General features: G+C 37.2%; 8 gene segments (V, D, J or C); 3 read left to right on the top strand and 5 right to left on the bottom strand.

The window, feature by feature from the left end:
- Window positions 1-619: 619 nt before the first annotated feature.
- Window positions 620-1,192, bottom strand: LOC133996142 (immunoglobulin kappa variable 2D-29-like). The segment is given in 2 exon segments: window positions 620-924; window positions 1,141-1,192. Coding segments are annotated over 2 exon segments (357 nt in total).
- A 2,574-nt stretch (window positions 1,193-3,766) lies between these two features.
- Window positions 3,767-5,170, top strand: LOC133996973 (Ig kappa-b4 chain C region-like). The segment is given in 2 exon segments: window positions 3,767-3,798; window positions 4,694-5,170. A coding segment is annotated over 1 exon segment (303 nt).
- A 2,808-nt stretch (window positions 5,171-7,978) lies between these two features.
- LOC133997053 (immunoglobulin kappa variable 3-11-like) lies at window positions 7,979-8,553 on the bottom strand. The segment is given in 2 exon segments: window positions 7,979-8,286; window positions 8,502-8,553. Coding segments are annotated over 2 exon segments (360 nt in total).
- A 1,074-nt stretch (window positions 8,554-9,627) lies between these two features.
- LOC133996865 (Ig kappa chain V region 3381-like) lies at window positions 9,628-10,118 on the bottom strand. The segment is given in 2 exon segments: window positions 9,628-9,959; window positions 10,067-10,118. Coding segments are annotated over 2 exon segments (384 nt in total).
- A 547-nt stretch (window positions 10,119-10,665) lies between these two features.
- On the top strand, window positions 10,666-12,164 carry LOC133997055 (Ig kappa-b4 chain C region-like; the record flags this gene model as incomplete). The annotated part of the segment is given in 2 exon segments: window positions 10,666-10,696; window positions 11,842-12,164. Coding segments are annotated over 2 exon segments (354 nt in total), but the record flags the coding sequence as incomplete, so codon positions are not given.
- A 1,864-nt stretch (window positions 12,165-14,028) lies between these two features.
- LOC133996864 (Ig kappa chain V region 3381-like) lies at window positions 14,029-14,507 on the bottom strand. The segment is given in 2 exon segments: window positions 14,029-14,348; window positions 14,456-14,507. Coding segments are annotated over 2 exon segments (372 nt in total).
- A 420-nt stretch (window positions 14,508-14,927) lies between these two features.
- LOC133996863 (Ig kappa-b4 chain C region-like) lies at window positions 14,928-17,518 on the top strand (the record flags this gene model as incomplete). The annotated part of the segment is given in 3 exon segments: window positions 14,928-14,972; window positions 16,341-16,392; window positions 17,193-17,518. Coding segments are annotated over 3 exon segments (423 nt in total), but the record flags the coding sequence as incomplete, so codon positions are not given.
- A 969-nt stretch (window positions 17,519-18,487) lies between these two features.
- On the bottom strand, window positions 18,488-19,063 carry LOC133997052 (immunoglobulin kappa variable 3-11-like). The segment is given in 2 exon segments: window positions 18,488-18,795; window positions 19,012-19,063. Coding segments are annotated over 2 exon segments (360 nt in total).
- Between the last annotated feature and the right edge of the window lie 845 nt (window positions 19,064-19,908).

The following is a 19,908-nucleotide window of genomic DNA, read 5'->3' as shown; positions in this document are numbered from 1 at the left end:
AAGCCACTAATATAATGTTGGAAGGTATGGTGCGCAGGTGGTTGAGTGGTTAGGGTGCATCCCACATACGCAGCGGATCCTGGTATCAATCCTGGCCAGAGGACCTTTTTTGAATGTCACACCCCCCTCTCTCTCTTCAATGATTGTCTGTCTCTCTACTGTTAATAAAGGTGTCTATGCCTGAAAAAAATCCTAAAAAAAATGTAAAATGGTGGAAGGTTAATTTGGACATCCAATTTGTTATTGACGCTTATGCATGTGTTGGTTATATGATTCCTTACATGACGAAGGCAAAAGGGAGATTGGATTGATGCTAGCTAATGCCCAAAGATAAGCATTGAATGATGGGAATGTTAGTGCAAAAAGACATTGAGATGTTTAGGCAGTGTTTATCTATATAACAAAGTCTAACACTAAAAATAATTTTTCTTTCTTTTTAATTCAACAATATAATCTTTAAAACTATTCTTACTTTGAATAACTAAAATTATAATTATATAATTATTGCTTTAATAAGTGATGTCTTTTATCTCAAACCTCTGTTGTATTTGGTCTGAGTGCAGCTGTTGAGTCAGATCAGTTCCTCTCCAGCTGAGGGAGGTTTTTGTACGACGTTGTATCACTGTGTGAACCCGCTGTTACTCTGCTGACAGTAGTAAACTCCTGAATTGTCAGCCTGAACTCTACTGATGGTCAGAGTGAAATCAGTCCCAGATCCACTTCCACTGAAACGATCTGAAACTCCAGACTGACGGTTTGTAACTTGATAAATCAGGAGTTTAGGAGCTTCTCCAGGTTTCTGAAGGTACCAGTGAAGGTAGCTACTAACACTTGAACTGGCTTTACATCCGATGGTGACAGTCTGTCCTGGAACAGCAGACTGAGATCCAGGAGACTGAGTCAGGATGATTTCTCCTGATGATCCTGGAAACCATGAAAAAGAGGAGAAGGCTTATTGAGACAAATCCAGCTTGGATAAAGATGATCAACATGAAAACAGAAGAGTATCGTTTCTTTAACATGGAGAATAGATGGAAGAAAGTAAATGCTGCTGGTTTCAGTGTTTCTCCATCACAGCAGAACATCATTGTGGTGAACCTGGTTGCATCCTGAAGCCAAGTTTTCAGCAGAGAGTCTCACCCTGAACAAGGAGCCCCAGGGTGCCCAGCAGTAGAGTCAGTGACATCATCATTGTGCTGGCGGCGTGTCAGTGGCTCTGAAAGGTCTGGACAGCCACTGATCAACACTGGCCTCTTAACGGCTGGGAGCAGAGAGGCAGGACAGATATGCAAACACACAGAGTCAGTCAACTGGAGCTCTCCTCAACATATCATGCTGTTTCCCCCAAAAAAGCTTTGACTATTTAAACAATTGGAGACATAATGGAGTATGAATGAAAGATGAAAACATGAGGCACAGAACTGCATTTGGCTTCAATCAAGCAGGTACAGAAAGTTAATTCTTTTTGAGAAAACGTGTGTTTGGCTTTAAAAAAAAATGTAAACAGGCATTTAGAAACAAAGGTCCAAAATGAGAATGTCAACAACACTTCTAGGAGATTATCTGCTAAATCTACTAAAATCTATTGAATGTCTCTTGAGAGGAAGGGTCGGATAAAGGAGTTCATACCTGTAAATATATTTAATAAGGATATGTATTATGTCTGTAGATAAGAACAATATATTTTCTTTAATTTAGTTTATTAAGGGGATCTATTTTCATTTAAAAACTTCATTTTAATTGGGTAAAATCTTCAATTTACTTCTTTCTACACTTACAATGGAAGAGAATGTCGACATTTAAATTGCCGTATCACAGTAAGAACTGAAAGAAGGGAGGATGAAGGTTTAGAGATGTATAATCAGATATCATCAAGGTAATTTTATGGAGGTATCAGTCTGAGCAGATGTCTGAGACGCTGATGCATTTTCTTCCTTCTTATTAACGTTTTCAGATGTTTCTATTTCATCATTTTTTAAATCTACCATCAGTAATGTAGGAGTCTCTTCTGAACTGATATAACTCTTTACCAACATGTGAAGTGTTTGATTGACTTTTGTTTCTTTCTATTTGTGATTTATTTATTTAGATCCATGTACCTCAAGCTAAGATAAAGATGATCATTCACACATTTATTTCTTCTTTGTAAACTGTTATAACTTCATTTTAATCTGTATTTCACATCCCTGCATCAGTTATAAGAGGTCCAGATTGTCATTGTCTTTAACACTGTCCTGAAAAAGTTCTCATGTCCCACCTGTATTGGTGACATTTAAAGACCCACAATTCATTTAATAATTAAATTAAACACACATGTAATCACTTTTACAGATCTACACTGTGGACAACTTCAAGGAGCAGCTAAATGTGTGTGTGTTCAGTGAACTGTATCAGTCTCTGCAGTAGCTTCCAGCTGCTGCAGCAGTCAGTTCAGTTTCTGTTCAGTCTGACTGAGGGAGGTTTTTGTACGACGCTTTTTCACTGTGTGAACACCCACTGACTGTTGGGATAGTGGAGACTCTGACAGTAATAAACTGCTGCATCTTCAACCTGAACTCCACTGATGGTCAGAGTGAAGTCAGAGTTTGATCCACTACCTGTAAAACGACCTGGAATCCCTGATGCTCGAGTGGTAGCAGTGTAAATGAGAAGTTTAGTAGTTTCTCCAACTCTCTGTTGGTACCAGTGTAAGTAGTTACCATTATAAACATTCTGACTGACTCTACAGCTGATGGTTGCAGATCCTCCCAGAGTAGATCTCACTGTTGCAGGCTGAGTCAATGTGTACTGGCCTCTGGACTCTGAGGATACAGAGACAAAAACATAAAGCAGCATCATGGTTTTGTCGGCTTCATTTCAGAGTGACGGATGTTCATAGAGGAGAGGAGTTTGATTCTCTGGACTTTACCTGTGAAGCAGCAGCAGAGGAGAGTCCAGATGAGGACGGAGATCAAAGTCATGTTTTTGATGAGGAGGATTTCTGTGGCTTCTGTTGTCATGAAGGACAGCTGTCAGTCATCCAGTGTTCAACTCTCAGGACTATAAACTCTCCCAGAGCACTGGAGCATGGTGCTGCTGATGCAAAGTGGCTCTCTATGGAAATGCTCTGACTGACTCCAACAGGGACTTGGATTACTCTGATGATGCTGTTTAATCAATGGATCAATCAAGTTATTAGAGTATTGATTAACTGTGTCAGGAATCATGTTAAGTATGTTTAGTTTGATGACTGCAGACACATTGTCTTTCAGTAAATCTTCTGTCTGATTTAATTTAATGTTGAAAATATCAATTTTAGTTTCAGACTAGTTTTACAATATATATGTAAACAACTGATTAACTGTTAAAAAAATGAAAATAATCGGATATCAAAAAAATAAATATGTTTTTTTTAAGTGCAATAATAGAGATAATGCAGTTTAATCAATTGATCAGAAAATTGATTAGGATGCGTCAGTGAATCATTTAATGTTGTTTGGGCTTTATGTGAATTGAAAGCTAATTTTTTATCGAATGTAATTTATTATACTTAAACATATTACCAGAACAAATAATATAAATTGAATTGAAAATGTATTAATGTGAAATAAAATGATGCAATCATGAAATTTGTCCCTTTCTTTAAAAAAAAAAATTACATTAAAAATGTTAAAAACAAGAGTCTTATTTTAATGAGTTTGTTTGTGTCAAAGTCAGAGAGCCGTGTCTCTCTACATTGAGAGGTTTTTGTACGACGACTCAATGAGTTTGTATCACTGTGGTGGACTTTTGGTGGAGGAACCAGACTGGAGGTTAACTGTAAGTACCTTTAACTTCTACATGAACTCAGATTCATCACTTATTCTATTTTCAGTTAATACATTCTTAAATATTTTGGATTGTAGTTTTATAAATGTAATATTTTTGCAGTGATCACTAAAGACTTCACTGTAATACAGATGAAAATACATCGAACTAAAAACTGCTTAGCTACACAGAATTTTGAATTCAGAGAGTTTATATATTGTTATCATTTTTAATGTTCTTTAAAGTATATCTGCATGTTGAAGACAATATTTTGACTTGTAATTTTGTTCTCATTAACTGGAAACATTTCATGTGTTTTACTCAGTCTTCCTGTCAAATAAATTAATGTAATGATAATTAGTATTCTCACTATAGACAATGAATACCATAACAACTTTTGAGGTAATTTAAGCATATGCTTATTTAGAAGCTTTAACTTTGTAACCTGAAAAAGTATTTCAGCAGTTCAAATATTTGTCCATACTGCAGTCTGTCTGTTTTGATACTTCAGTATTGACAAATGTGTAAATGGGAGAGGGTACAACTCACAAACTCACAAAACTCGCACATACTCAAGTAAAAGTGTTTAATTCCTCCTTTAACATATAACATTAAATAGTTTAACACTGATGTGTAAGTCTATTACTTCAACTAAAGTAGGAGTTTTCAGTTTGAAATGTTTTATCTTTAGTACTGAAACCTGTCTGTTGTCATGCTTCATCAGTGATGCTTGTCTATTTCCATGGTTACTGAGCTCAAAGAGGGAAGTGAAACACTGAAGACCAGTTTCATCCAATCTGAGAAAGAGCAACAGAACCAGCAGCCTCCTCTCCTGCAACCAACAGGGTGGAGTGTATTTTCTATTTTATGAACTTTCTTCATGTTGTCTCTCTGTCTCCTCCTCCAGTGGGTCGAGTCGCCCCAACCCTGATGGTGCTGCCCCCCTCCAGTGAGGAGCTAAAGCAGGGCAAGGCCACGCTCATGTGTCTGGCCAACAAGGGCTTCCCCTCAGACTGGAGTCTGGCCTGGAAGGTGGACGGCAGCAGCAGCAGCTTGGAGAAGAGCAGGAGCCCCGCGGTGCTGCAGAAGGACGGCCACTACAGCTGGAGCAGCACCCTGAGGATCACTGCAGACCAGTGGAGGAAGGTGGGCTCTGTGACTTGTGAGGCCACCCAGGGCTCCCAGACTCCACTCTCAGAGACACTGAGGAGAGACCAGTGTCCCCAGTCCTGATCTGACTCATTGGGACTCTGCAACTTGTTTTACTCTGCTACTGTTCTCACTCTGATCTCTGCAACTATTTCTCCTTGTGTTCCTTTCTCATGGTGTGTTTCAACATTAATGTCTTCATGCTTGTTGTATTGTTAACATTTTAAAACAATAAATATTACTTTAAATCAGCAGTTTCCATCTCACATTATTTTATCAAGGTGATATGTCTTATGAGTTCATTTCTTTGCTGTATTTTTCACAAATTTCAAAAATTTGATTCATGTCACAAAAGTAGCGTCGTAGTCAAATTAATCTCTATCTTAACAAGAAGATTTAGTTTTCTGTAAACCCTGCAATATAAATACATTTAAAAAGATGACAACAAAGTCAAACATGACTTGTCTTGATTCATTACTGATTATAAACTTAATTAATTGGAGGTAATGGTTTTATGATATACACTATGATGTCGTCTGCATATAGGAGGATTTTATGATGGGAGTTTTTGCAGATATCTAAGATACTGATGTATTTATTATTCTCAGCAACCAGAGTTTCAATTTCAAATAAAAAACAGTAGTGGAGACACGGGGGAAGATCCAACAAGTGACTATTTGTAACTAAGATGGCATGAATGGAATTGAATTGAATTGAATTGAATTGACTTATTGTCCACCTTAGTGATAATTTGTCTTCCGTTTCCTCCAATACATTAAAAATGCAAACAATACACATCATATCATAAGGACATTACAAACATACACCAACACTACACAACATGAAAAAAAGAAAAAACAAAACAAAACATACAACTGACAATTATGCAAAGGGGCAGAAAAAAAGCAGCAGCCATTGTAATAAGTTAAAACCTGTTAAAGGTTGTCTTTAATAATGATAATAATAATATTAATAGTAATCATGAAAAAAATGCATTCTTGAGTTATTTGTGGACTCACTTCACATTCAGTGCTTGTGTGGCATAAGGGATAAAATACCTCTTATACATGTTCCTGCTCACCCTCAGGGCTCTGAATCGACGGCCGGATGGGAGCAACTCAAACTCTACGTTTAGTGGATGAGAAACATCTCCAGATATGAGTCTGGCCTTCCTGAGTACTGCTGTATTAAATATAGTGCAGAACTGTTTGTTGTGACTGGCCAATCACATTCCCTGCAATATGAACATTTCTTGAAAGCTTGTTTTCTGTTTTTCACGCTCAAGTTATCATACCAAGTAATAATATTAAATATAAAATGCTTTAAACCAGGCTGCTGTATGCCATCTCAAGTGTGTGTTGAACACCAAAGCTCTTCAGTTTCCTGATTAAAAATTGTCACTTAGTTGGCTCTCTTAATAATACTCTCTGAGTTTTCATTCAAACTGAGAGTCTGATCAATTATTGTGCATAAGTATTTCATGTTCTACTACCTCCACAGGCTGGTTGATAAAGAAGTTGATCAAGTAGTTTTAAAAAGGCAGGTTAATGAAGTTTGGCTAAGTCAGTGTAGCAAGCCACTTAAAAAAAAAAAATGTTTGAAGGTACATTTGGACATCCAATTTGTTATTGATGCCTATGCGTGTGTTGGTTACATAATTTTTTGTATGTCGAAGGCAAAAGGGGCGATTGGACTGTTGCAAGCTAATGCCCAAAGAGCAGAATTAAATGATGGGAATGTTAGTGCAAAAAGGCATTGAGATTTTTAGGCAGTGTTTATCTACATAACTAAGTCCAACACTAAAATAATTGTTAAGTCTTTTTCAGTCTTTCGCCAACAATTTCAAACAGACACATATGTACTGGTTTTAAATTAAAAATACAGTCATGTAAGAGTCAGAATTTATCATAGTGATATCTGATTAATAATGATTAATTTAACATCTGTGAGCTCTTTCAGTAGGACTGTATGTATTTAAATATAAGATTAATTTTTTTGCATGTTTTTTTTTTTTTACTGATTATTGATCAAATTGGAGGTTTGCAACAGTGAAAATGATCAAACCCATTAAAGAAACAACAGTTTATTTCCCCGTAAAGATCTTTAAATGCCATTCTTCCACTGCTGAACAGTCTGCCTCAGTTTTAAGTTGGACTTGTCTTCTTGTTGTTTGAGCAGTTGGAGGGTGACAGAGAAACACTGCAGATCCCATTGCTGCTGCAAGCTGACAGAAAAAGACATTTTTATGATTGAAACTGTTTTACACTTTATTTCTTCACATCAGTATTTCAATAATTCAAAACATTGCTAAATGAAAAACATTGTGAAAGTGAAATGCTCTGACTTAATAACACAATCATCATATTCTCAATGTTTTTATTTCTCGGCCAAATGTTGATGCCTTCTGTAAATGATAAAGATGTTTTCATCAAATAATGTATCCAAACATATTGTTATACTACTATCTGCTGTCACATGTTACTGTTTTAAATTACTCTTCTGACTTTGAGTTTAGGATTTTATCATTTAATTTCACCACTTTGCACAAATACAGTACTTTTAAAGCTTGTCAAAGTGAAAGATGAAAATAGAATATTTTAATAAATCCTACAACCTTTATGGACTGGTCTGTGTGTCTTACCTTCATTTTGTTCAGTTTATCCGACCCATCAGTTTTTGTTTGAAGTTATTTACTTTCTTAATACACTGGTTGAGTGTTGGGCACGCTAGACTTTTTTATTATGTTTGACCTTCTTTGTAAAGAGCTCCTTTAGAGGGTCATAACAGTCATAATTCTTCAACTGTGTTTGATTCTGACTTTGAGTAAGACTCACTCTAACACAGTGATCCTGTTCTGACACTGTATCAACAAAATAATCTAATAAATTATACTTACTTTGGATAACTAAAAGTATAATTATATAATTATTGATGTAATAAGTGATTTCTTTCATATCAAACCTCGGTTGTTTTTGGTCTTAGTGCAGCTGTTGAGTCAGATCAGTTCCTCTCCAGCTGAGGGAGGTTTTTGTACGACGTTGTATCACTGTGTGAACGGGTAGCTTTTACGCTGCTGACAATAATAAACTCCTGCATCTTCAGTCTGAACTCTACTGATGGTCATTGTGAAATCAGTCCCAGATCCACTTCCACTAAAACGATAATAATCTCCAGACTGACGGTTTGTAGCATCATAAATCAGGAGTTTAGGAGCTTCTCCAGGTTTCTGAAGGTACCAGCTGAGGTAGCTATTCATACTTGAACTGGCTTTACATCTGATGGTGATAGTCTGTCCTGGAGCAGCAGAGTGAGATCCAGGAGACTGAGTCAGGATGATTTCTCCTGATGATCCTGGAAAATATGAAAAAGAGGAGAAGATTTTTGAGACAAATCCAGCTTGGAGAAAGATGATCAACATGAAAACAGAAGAGTATCATTTATTTAACATGGAGAATAGATGGAAGAAAGTAAATGCTGCTTGTTTCAGTGTTTCTCCATCACAGCAGAACATCATTGTGGTGAACCTGGTTGTATCCTGAAGCCAAGTTTTCAGCAGAGAGTCTCACCCTGAACAAGGAGCCCCAGGGTGCCCAGCAGTAGAGTCAGTGACATCATCATTGTGCTGGCGGTGTGTCAGTGGCTCTGAAAGGTCTGGACAGCCACTGATCAACACTGGCCTCTTAACGGCTGGGAGCAGAGAGGCAGGACAGATATGCAAACACACAGAGTCAGTCAACTGGAGCTGTCCTCAACATATCATGCTGTTTCCCCCAAAAAAGCTTTGACTATTTAAACAATTGGAGACATAATGGAGTATGAATGAAAGATAAAAACATGAGGCACAGAACTGTATTTGGCTTCAATCAAGCAGGTACAGAAAGTTGATTCTGTTAAAGAAAATGTGTGTTTATTTATTTATTTTTTTTAAAACAGGCATTTAGAAAAAAGGCCCAAAATGAGAACGTCAACAACACTTTTGGGAGATTATCTGCTAAATCTACTAAAATCTATTGAATGTCTCTTGAGAGGAAGGGTCGGATAAAGGAGTTCATACCTGTAAATATATTTAATAAGGATATGTATTATGTCTGTAGATGAGAACAATAGATTTTCTTTAATTTAGTTTATTAAGAGGATCTATTTTAATTTAAAAACTTTAAACATTTTAATTGGGTAAAATGTTAAATTTACTTCTTTCTACACTTAAGATGGTAGAGAATGTCGACATTTAAATTGCTGTATCACAGTAAGAACCGAAAGAAGGGAGGATGAAGGTTTAGAGATGTATAATCAGATATCATCAAGCTAATTTTATGGAGGTATCAGTCTGAGCAGATGTCTGAGACGCTGATGCATTTTTTCCTTCTTATTAACATTTTCAGATGTTTCTATTTCATCATCTTTTAAATCTACCATCAGTAATGTAGGAGTCCCTTTTCAACAGATATTACTCTTTACTAACATGTGAAGTGCTTGATTGACTTCACTTTCTTTCTATTTGTGATTTTTTATTAAACTTAGACCAATCTAGCTAAGATGAAGATGATCATTCACACATTTATTTCTTCCTTGTAAAATGTAAGTTTATGTGTGTTCAGTGAACTGTATCAGTGTCTGCAGTAGCTTCCAGCTGCAGCAGTCAGTTCAGTTTCTGTTCAGTCTGACTGAGGGAGGTTTTTGTACGACGCTTTTTCACTGTGTGAACACATACTGACTGTTGGGATAGTGGAGACTCTGACAGTAATAAACTGCTGCATCTTCAGTCTGAACTCCACTGATGGTCAGAGTGAAGTCAGAGTTTGATCCACTGCCTGTAAAACGACCTGGAATCCCTGATGCTCGAGTGGCAGCATAGTAAATGAGAAGTTTAGAAGTTTCTCCATCTCTTTGTTGGTACCAGGCTAAAAGGTGGTTGTTGCCCCACATATGAACATCCTGACTGGTCTTACAGCTGATGGTTGCAGATCCTCCCAGAGCAGATCTCACTGCTGCAGGCTGAGTCAATGTGTACTGGCCTCTAGACTCTGAGGATACAGAGACAAAAACATAAAGCAGCATCATGGTTTTGTGGGCTTCATTTCAGAGGGACGGATGTTCATAGAGGAGAGGAGTTTGATTCACTGGACTTTACCTGTGAAGCAGCAGCAGAGGAGAGTCCAGATGAGGACGGAGATCAAAGTCATGTTTTTGATGAGGAGGATTTCTGTGGCTTCTGTTGTCATGAAGGAGAGCTGTCAGTCATCCAGTGTTCAACTCTCAGGACTATAAACTCTCCCAGAGCACTGGAGCATGGTGCTGCTGATGCAAAGTGGCTCTCTATGGAAATGCTCTGACTGACTCCAACATGGACTTGGATTACTCTGATGATGCTGTTTAATCAATGGATCAATCAATTGATCAGAATATATTTTAGGATGTGTCAGTGATTCATTTAATGTGTTTTTGGGCTTCATGTGAATTGACAGGTTTTTTTCTAAATTGTAATTCATTACATTTAAAAATGTTACCATAAAATAATATAATTTTAATTTAATACTCATAATTTATTAAATAAAAAGATACAGTCATGAAATTGTGTCACTCTGTTGTTGTCAGTTTTATCTGAGAAATATTTTAAACAAGAAACTAATTTTAGTGAGTTTGTTTGTGTCAAAGTCAGAGAGCCGTGTCTCTCTACAATGAGAGGTTTTTGTACGACGACTCAATGAGTTTGTATCACTGTGGTGGACTTTTGGTGGAGGAACCAGACTGGATGTTGGAAGTAAGTCAAATGTTTAAATTATTTACCATTTCAGGAGTTGTTTTATCTTCATGATTCGGTTTGTTCATGTTCACTTCCATATGAAACTATTTTTTGTGAATAATTTGCACTTAGAGACAAAGACCACTTTTGCATTTAAAACTCAAAAACTCATTGTAAAGAAAATGAGACATTAATTCAGGAAATAAAACATCATTTAAAATTTTAACGGTGAAGCTGCATCTTGAGAGCTTGTAGTTTTAATTCAATGTGTCAAAGTCAGAGAGCCGTGTCTCTCTACAGTGAGAGGTTTTTGTACGACGACTCAATGAGTTTGTATCACTGTGGTTGACTTTTGGTGGAGGAACCAGACTGGATGTTGGAAGTAAGTTTCTGTTCAAATACTAAATATAATATTGTGAAATTATGTTTAAAATTAAGTGTCTGAATGCTTACAGTAGATAAAAATATCATTTTTATTAACGGCACTTTTAATATTGATGTTTGTTTTTGTCCTCCTTTATCATGGAGGATAACTCAGAGCAGCTTCACTAAACCTTTCTATTCACATTCCCGTCATACTGAAATTTAATAACTTGACGTGTAGAACAGATTCAAATTTAGATTCATTTTAAAATCATTATCTAAGAGTCATTTTTAATTCTAAGATTACAATTTTTACTCTCAGTTCAAAAATAATTTGTTCAAATAAAATTGAGCAGAGTGATGATAAAAATGTACGATCTCTACATTGGTAATTTTAGTTTGAAGTCATTTGAACGGTTTGCTAAGTGATGTTTGAAATCAGCTGGTGGTAAGTTCATCTTCTGTGTTTGGTTATGTTTCCAGTGAGTGTTGTAATGTAACGCTTTGTTAAAATGTTTACAGATTTTGAGAAGAAAGTGATGAAATGTTCTTGTTTTATTTGCAGTGTAGTTTGATATATTTCAGGTCAAACAGTACGATGAGTCTCTCTGTGCTGATCTGCATGAGAGGTTTCTTAAAGGGAAGTGAAACAATGTGTGAGTGAGTGACTGGTGGAGCAGAAAAGACACAAACTCCTTAAAGGGGAAAATCCACTCTCACACAGTAACGGTGTCTAACTGTCTGCTGTTTTACTGACAGTTGTGTGGTCCCTGTCCTCTAATGTGATTGTTGTCTCCTAGGTGATGTCCGTCCCACCCTGACGGTGCTGCCCCCCTCGAGTGAGGAGCTGGACCCGGAGCTGAAGCAGGGCAAGGCCACGCTTATATGTCTGGCCAACAAGGGCTTCCCCTCAGACTGGAGTCTGGCCTGGAAGGTGGACGGCAGCAGCAGCAGCTTGGAGCAGAGCAGGAGCCCCGCGGTGCTGCAGAAGGACGGCCTCTACAGCTGGAGCAGCACCCTGAGGCTCACTGCAGACCAGTGGAGGAAGGTGGGCTCTGTGACCTGTGAGGCCACCCAGGGCTCCCAGACTCCACTCTCAGAGACACTGAGGAGAGACCAGTGTCCCCAGTCCTGATCTGACTCACTGGGACTCTGCTACAGGTTTTACTCTGCTACTGCTCTCACTCTGATGTCTTTAAATCTCTCTTTCTCTCTTTCTGTCTATTTCTCTCTTCACAATCTTCACATTTTTCAAGTGTCTTTCTTTTTTTGCTTCAATAATGCTGATATTCTCTGTATGTTAAAACAATAAAGACATATTAATCAAATCATTTGTCTCAATGCATTATTGACAGAATTTGTATATTTGTACTTTTGTACTTTTGAGGCTGCATATGAACATTTAGCTAGGAATACACAAATAGTTTTAAAAAAGGCAGGTTAATGAAGTTTGGCTAAATCAGTGTAGCAAGCAACTAATAAAATGTCGGAAGGTATGGTGCGCAGGTGGTTGAGTGGTTAGGGTGCATGCCACATACGCAGCGGACCCTGGTACGTCACCTGGCCGGAGGACCTTTGTTGAATGTCACATCCCCCTCTCTCTTTCATGATTTTCTGTCTCTCTACTGTTAATAAAGGTGTCTATGCCTGAAAAAAATCCTTACAAAAAAAAGAAAAAAAATGTTGGAAGGTAAATGTCGACATCCAATTTGTTATTGACGCTTATGCGTGTGTTAGTTACATAATTTCTTACATGACGAAGGCAAAAAGGGAGATTGGATTGTTGCTAGCTAATGTCCAATGAGAAGCATTAAATGATGGGAATGTTGGTGCAAAAAGGCATTGAGATGTTTAGGCAGTGTTTATCTACATGAAGTCTAACACATGAATACATTTTCTTTCTTTTTAAACTGTTAAGTCCTTTTCAGTCTTTCGCCAACAATTTCACCAGACACATATATACTGGTTTTAAATTTAAAATACAGTCACGTAAAAGTCAGGATTTATCAAAGTGTTCTCTGATTAATAATGATTAATTTAACATCTGTGGGCTCTTTCAGCAGGACTGTATGTATTTAATTATAAGATTAATTTATTTTCTTGTACATGTTTTTTTTTCTCCAATGTTTTTATTTCTCGGCCAAATGTTGATGCCTTCTGTAAATGATAATGGGTTTTTTTGATCAAATAATGTATCTAAACATATTGTTTCACTAATATCTGCTGTCACATGTTAGTGTGTAAAATGACTCTTCTGACTTTGAGTTTAGGATTTTATCTTTTAATTTCACCACTTTTCACACATATTATACTTTTAAAACTTGTCAAAGCACAGGATGTAATGAGAATATTTCAACATTTATATATTTTTTTAAATCCTACATCCTTTTGTGGATTGATCTGTGTGTCTTCCCTTCTTTTTGTCAGTTTATCCGACCCATCAGTTTTTGTTTGAAGTTGTTATTTACTTTCTTAATACACTTGTTGAATGTTTGGCACTCTAGACTTTTTTTTATTATGTTTGGCCTTCTTTGTAAAGAGTTCCTTTAGAGGGTCATAACAGTCATCATTATACATATAAACTATGGTATTTAAAGAAAAAAGATGTGCAAAGTTAAAGATGAAATGAGAATATTTTAACAGAAGCAGTGAGTCTGTGCTACATGGTGTCCTTCACATGTGTCCACTCTGTCCTGCTCTGTACTATATTGTTCTGTATCACAGCATGTGGATGGAGGAGCAGAGACAGGAAGCTCCTACAGCAATACAGAAGTGTATTTCAAGCATGATGGAATCTGATGTTCTCAGTGCAAAACTTCACATCACATTTCATATACTTTAACAAAAAACAAATACAGGTTTGCCTGTGTGAGATAGTGTAACATGTGTTCAGTGAACTGTATCCGTCTCTGCAGTAGCTTCCAGCTGCAGCAGTCAGTTCAGTTTCTGTTCAGTCTGACTGAGGGAGGTTTTTGTACGATGCTTTTTCACTGTGTGAACACATACTGACTGTTGGGATAGTGGCCACTCTGACAGTAATAAACTGCTGCATCTTCAGCCTGAACTCCACTGATGGTCAGAGTGAAGTCAGACTTTGATCCACTGCCTGTAAAACGACCTGGAATCCCTGATGCTCGATTGGTAATATAGTAAATGAGAAGTTTAGGAAATTCTCCATCTCTCTGTTGGTACCAGGCTAACCAATTACTATAAATATCCTGACTGACTCTACAGCTGATGGTTGCAGATCCTCCCAGAGCAGATCTCACTGCTGCAGGCTGAGTCAATGTGTACTGGCCTCTGGACTCTGAGGATACAGAGACAAAAACATAAAGCAGCATCATGGTTTTGTGGGCTTCATTTCAGAGGGACGGATGTTCATAGAGGAGAGGAGTTTGATTCTCTGGACTTTACCTGTGAAGCAGCAGCAGAGGAGAGTCCAGATGAGGACGGAGATCAAAGTCATGTTTTTGATGAGGAGGATTTCTGTGGCTTCTGTTGTCATGAAGGACAGCTGTCAGTCATCCAGTGTTCAACTCTCAGGACTATAAACTCTCCCAGAGCACTGGAGCATGGTGCTGCTGATGCAAAGTGGCTCTCTATGGAAATGCTCTGACTGACTCCAACAGGGACTTGGATTACTCTGATGATGCTGTTTAATCAATGGATCAATCAATTGATCTGAATATGCATTGTTGATAAACATGCTCACTTTAAGAAAGTAAGAGTAAAAGCTCGATGTAGCCCATGATTTATGGCTGACTTAGCTGAGCTTTTTAAATCTAGAAACAGAGCTTGGGCTCAAGCTAGGCGGTTCAAAACCCCCTCCCACTTCTTTTCAGATAACTTAGGAATCACTATACTGCTGCACTAAAAAATGGTAAATATGGCTACTACTTACACTCTTTCACCAGCTCCTGTCATGATCCAAGTACATTTTGAAAAGAAATATAACAGCTCCTTTCCAACTCACATTGTTGACACAATTTAATATTGTACTTCAACCACTCCTTAGTCATCCTTTGAACATCTGAAACCCTCATTTGTTTCACTTCAACTTCATTAACAGAAATAAGTTAGTGATAAACACAGACAAAACTACATGGATGCTGTTCACTAAGAATACTCTCACTGAATCCGGCAATATTATTTCTACTAATGTCACATGCATAGAGAAAGTGCCCCAGTATAAATATCTCGTCATCTGGCTGGACAATTATCTCAATTTGAAACGTCACATTAACACACTTATTGGTAAACTGAGAACAATACTTGTTTTTTCGTATAGAAATAAAAATAGCTACCCTATTCTCCACAGAAAAATAATGGTCAAATCACTATTTTTATCTGTTTTGGATTATAGGGATGTAATTTATGGTAAAGCAGCTGTGTCTACATTGAATTCACTGGATGCTGTGTACCACTCAGCCTGAAGGTTTATACCTAACGATCCCAACAGTACCCACTGCTGTACTCTTTACCAAAATAAACATTGTATATAATAATAATAATAAACATTATATATGAAGCTTTACTACAGCTATTCACCCTGAAGTCACATGATATTGGTACTCGATCACAGAATAGGGTTGTTGCTCCATTAGTTAGAACCATTACAGCTGTTCAAAGGCCTTATCTCAGACCTTGTCTTTATTGACTGCAAATGTTTTTAACTTTACCGTGTTTTTATCTTATCTACTTGCATTCATTCATTATTATATTTTCTTTTTTTTGAATTTAAAATGAATATATATTAAACAAAGTGACACAATCATGAAATTTGCATTTCACTTGCACATTGCAGTTTTAAAATTATCTTAAAAATGTTACAAACAAGAGTCTAATTTTAATGAGTTTGTTTGTGTCAAAGTCAGAGAGCCGTGTCTCTCTACAGTGAGAGGTTTTTGTACGACGACTCAATGAGTTTGTATCACTGTGGTACACGTTCGGTGGAGGAACCAGACTGGATATTGGAAGTAAGTCAAATGTTTTAAATATTTGTAATTTCAGGAGTTATTTTGATTTTATTTCCTTGATTTTAGCCCGTTTATCCATGTCCACATCATGCGAGAATGTAATTTTTTTTTAAATTGCAGTTAGTGACAAACTTGGCTTTTGAATTTAAAACTCAGAAACTTACTGTTAGGAAAATAAAACATTAATTCAGAAGATAAATATATTATATAAAACTTTAATAGTGAAGCTGCATTTTGAGAGCTTGTAGTTTTAGTACAGTGTGTCAAAGTCAGAGAGCCGTGTCTCTCTACAGTGAGAGGTTTTTGTACGACGACTCAATGAGTTTGTATCACTGTGGTGGACTTTTGGTGGAGGAACCAGACTGGATGTTGGAAGTAAGTTTCTGTTCAAATACTAAATATAATATTGTTAAGTTATGTTTAAAATTCAGTTTTTGAATGCTTACAGCAGATAAAAATATTTTTATTAACGGCACTTTTAATATTCATGTTGTATTTCTCCTCCTTTATCATGGAGGATAACTCAGAGCAGCTTCACCAAACTTTTCTATTCACATTCCCGTCATACTGAAATTTAATAACTTGACGTGTTGAAAAGATGAACATTTAGATTCATTTTAAAATCATTATCTAAGAGTCATTTTTAATTTTAAGATTAAGATTTTTACTCTCAGTTCAAAAATAATTTGTATAAATTATTGTGTGATGATAAAGAAGTTTGTTTGAAAATGTGCGAAATTTACAATATCTACATTGGTAATTTTAGTTTGAAGTCATTTGAACGGTTTGCTAAGTGATGTTTGAAATCAGCTGGTTGTCAGTTCATCTTCTGTGTTTGGTTATGTTTCCAGTGAGTGTTGTAATGTAATGCTTTGTTCAAATGTTTGATGATTTTGAGAAGAAAGTTATGAAATGTTCTTGTTTTATTTGCAGTGTAGTTTGATATATTTCAGGTCAAATAGTACGATCAGTCTTTCTGTGCTGATCTGCATGAGAGGTTTCTTAAAGGGAAGTGAAACAATGTGTGAGTGAGTGACTGGTGGAGCAGAAAAGACATCTGACACAAACTCCTTAAAGGGGAAAATCCACTCTCACACAGTAACGGTGTCTAACTGTCTGCTGTTTTACTGTCAGTTGTGTGGTCCCTGTCCTCTAATGTGATTGGTGTCTCCTAGGTGATGTCCGTCCCACCCTAACGGTGCTGCCCCCCTCGAGTGAGGAGCTGGACCCGGAGCTGAAGCAGGGCAAGGCCACGCTTATATGTCTGGCCAACAAGGGCTTCCCCTCAGACTGGAGTCTGGCCTGGAAGGTGGACGGAAGCAGCAGCAGCAGCTTGGAGCAGAGCAGGAGCCCCGCGGTGCTGCAGAAGGACGGCCTCTACAGCTGGAGCAGCACCCTGAGGCTCACTGCAGACCAGTGGAGGAAGGTGGGCTCTGTGACCTGTGAGGCCACCCAGGGCTCCCAGACTCCACTCTCAGAGACACTGAGGAGAGACCAGTGTCCCCAGTCCTGATCTGACTCACTGGGACTCTGCTACTGGTTTTACTCTGCTACTGCTCTCACTCTGATGTCTTTAAATCTCTCTTTCTCTCTTTCTGTCTATTTCTCTCTTCACAATCTTCACATTTCTCAAGTGTCTTTCTTTTTTTGCTTCAATAATGCTGATATTCTCTGTATGTTAAAACAATAAAGACATATTAATCATATCATTTGTCTCAATGCATTATTAACAGAATTTGTATGTTTGTACTTTTGTACTTTTGAGGCTGCATATGAACATTTACCAATAAAAATACACAAATAGTTTTAAAAAGGCAGGTTAATGAAGTTTGGCTAAATCATTGTAGCAAGCCACTAATAACATGTTGAAAGGTATGGTGCGCAGGTGGTTGAGTGGTTAGGGTGAATGCCACATACGCAGCGGACCCTGGTACGAATCCTGGCCGGAGGACCTTTGTTGAATGTCACGTCCCCCTCTCTCTTTCATGATTTTCTGTCTCTCTACTGTAAATAAAGGTGTCTTTGCCTTAAAAAAAAATCCTTACAAAAAAAAAAAAAAATGTTGGAAGGTTAATTTGGACATCAATTTTTTTACTGACGCTTATGCGTGTGTTGGTTACATGATTTCTTACATGACCAAGGCAAAAAGGGAGATTGGCTTATTGCTAGCTAATTCCCAAAGAGAAGCATTAAATGATGGGAATGTTTGTTAAAAAAGACATTGAGATGTTTAGGCAGTGTTTATCTATATAACAAAGTCTAACACTAAAATAATTTTTCTTTCTTTTTAAATCAACAATATAATCTTTAATACTTTACTTACTTTGAATAACTAAAAGTATAATTATATAATTATTGCTGTAATAAGTGATGTCTTTTATGTCAAACATCTGTTGTTTTTGGTCTGAGTGAAGCTGTTGAGTCAGATCAGTTCCTCTCCAGCTGAGGGAGGTTTTTGTACGACGTTGTATCACTGTGTGAACGGGTAGCTTTTACGCTGCTGACAATAATAAACTCCTGCATCTTCAGTCTGAACTCTACTGATGGTCAGAGTGAAATCAGTCCCAGATCCACTTCCACTAAAACGATCAGAAACTCCAGACTGACGGTTTGTAGCATCATAAATCAGGAGTTTAGGAGCTTCTCCAGGTTTCTGAAGATACCATTGAAGGTAGATACTCATACTTGAACTGGCTTTACATCCGATGGAGACAGTATGTCCTGGAGCTGCAGACTGAGATCCAGGAGACTGAGTCAGGATGATTTCTCCTGATGAACCTGGAAACCATGAAAAAGAGGAGAAGATTTTTGTAGACAAATCCAGCTTGGAGAAAGATGATCAACATGAAAACAGAAGAGTATCATTTATTTAACATGGAGAATAGATGGAAGAAAGTAAATGCTGCTTGTTTCAGTGTTTCTCCATCACAGCAGAACATCATTGTGGTGAACCTGGTTGCATCCTGAAGCCAAGTTTTCAGCAGAGAGTCTCACCCTGAACAAGGAGCCCCAGGGTGCCCAACAGTAGAGTCAGTGACATCATCATTGTGCTGGCGGTGTGTCAGTGGCTCTGAAAGGTCTGGACAGCCACTGATCAACACTGGCCTCTTAACGACTGGGAGCAGAGAGGCAGGACAGATATGCAAACATACAGAGTCAGTCAACTGGAGCTGTCCTCAACATATCATGCTGTTTCCCCCAAAAAAGCTTTGACTATTTAAACAACTGGAGACATAATGGAGTATGAATGAAAGATAAAAACATGGAGTAGAGCACTGTATTTGGTTTCAATCAAGCAGGTACAGAAAGTTGATTCTGTTTGAGAAAATGTTTGTTTGTTTGTTTGATTTTTTTTTAAACAGGCATTTAGAAAAAAAGGCCCAAAATGAGAATGTCAACAACACTTTTGGGTGATTATCTGCTAAATCTACTAATATCTATTGAATTTCTCTTGAGAGGAAGGGTCGGATAAAGGAGTTCATACCTGTAAATATATTTAATAAGGATATTGAATAAGACTGTAGATGAGAATGATAGTTATTCTTCAATTTAGTTTATCAAGGGGATCTATTTTAATTCAAAACCTTCATTTTAATTGTGTTTCTACACTTAAGATGTAAGAGAGTGTAGACATTTAAGTTGCTGTATCACAGTAAGAACTGAAAGAAGGGAGGATGAAGGTTTAGAGATGTATAATCAGATATCATCAAGCTAATTTTATGGATGCATCAGTCTGAGCAGATGTCTGAGACGCTGATGCATTTTCTTCTTTCTTATAAAAGTTTTCAGATGTTTCTATTTCATCATTTTTTTAAATCTACCATCAGTAACGTAGGAGTCTCTTCTGAACTGATATTACTTTTTACCAACATGTGAAGTGTTTGATTGACT

This window comes from Scomber scombrus, chromosome 16 (genome assembly GCF_963691925.1).
Source record: "Scomber scombrus chromosome 16, fScoSco1.1, whole genome shotgun sequence".
Lineage (NCBI taxonomy): Eukaryota > Metazoa > Chordata > Actinopteri > Scombriformes > Scombridae > Scomber > Scomber scombrus.
Note: the sequence above shows the minus strand (reverse complement) of the source record. Positions and strands in the feature narration are given on the sequence as shown.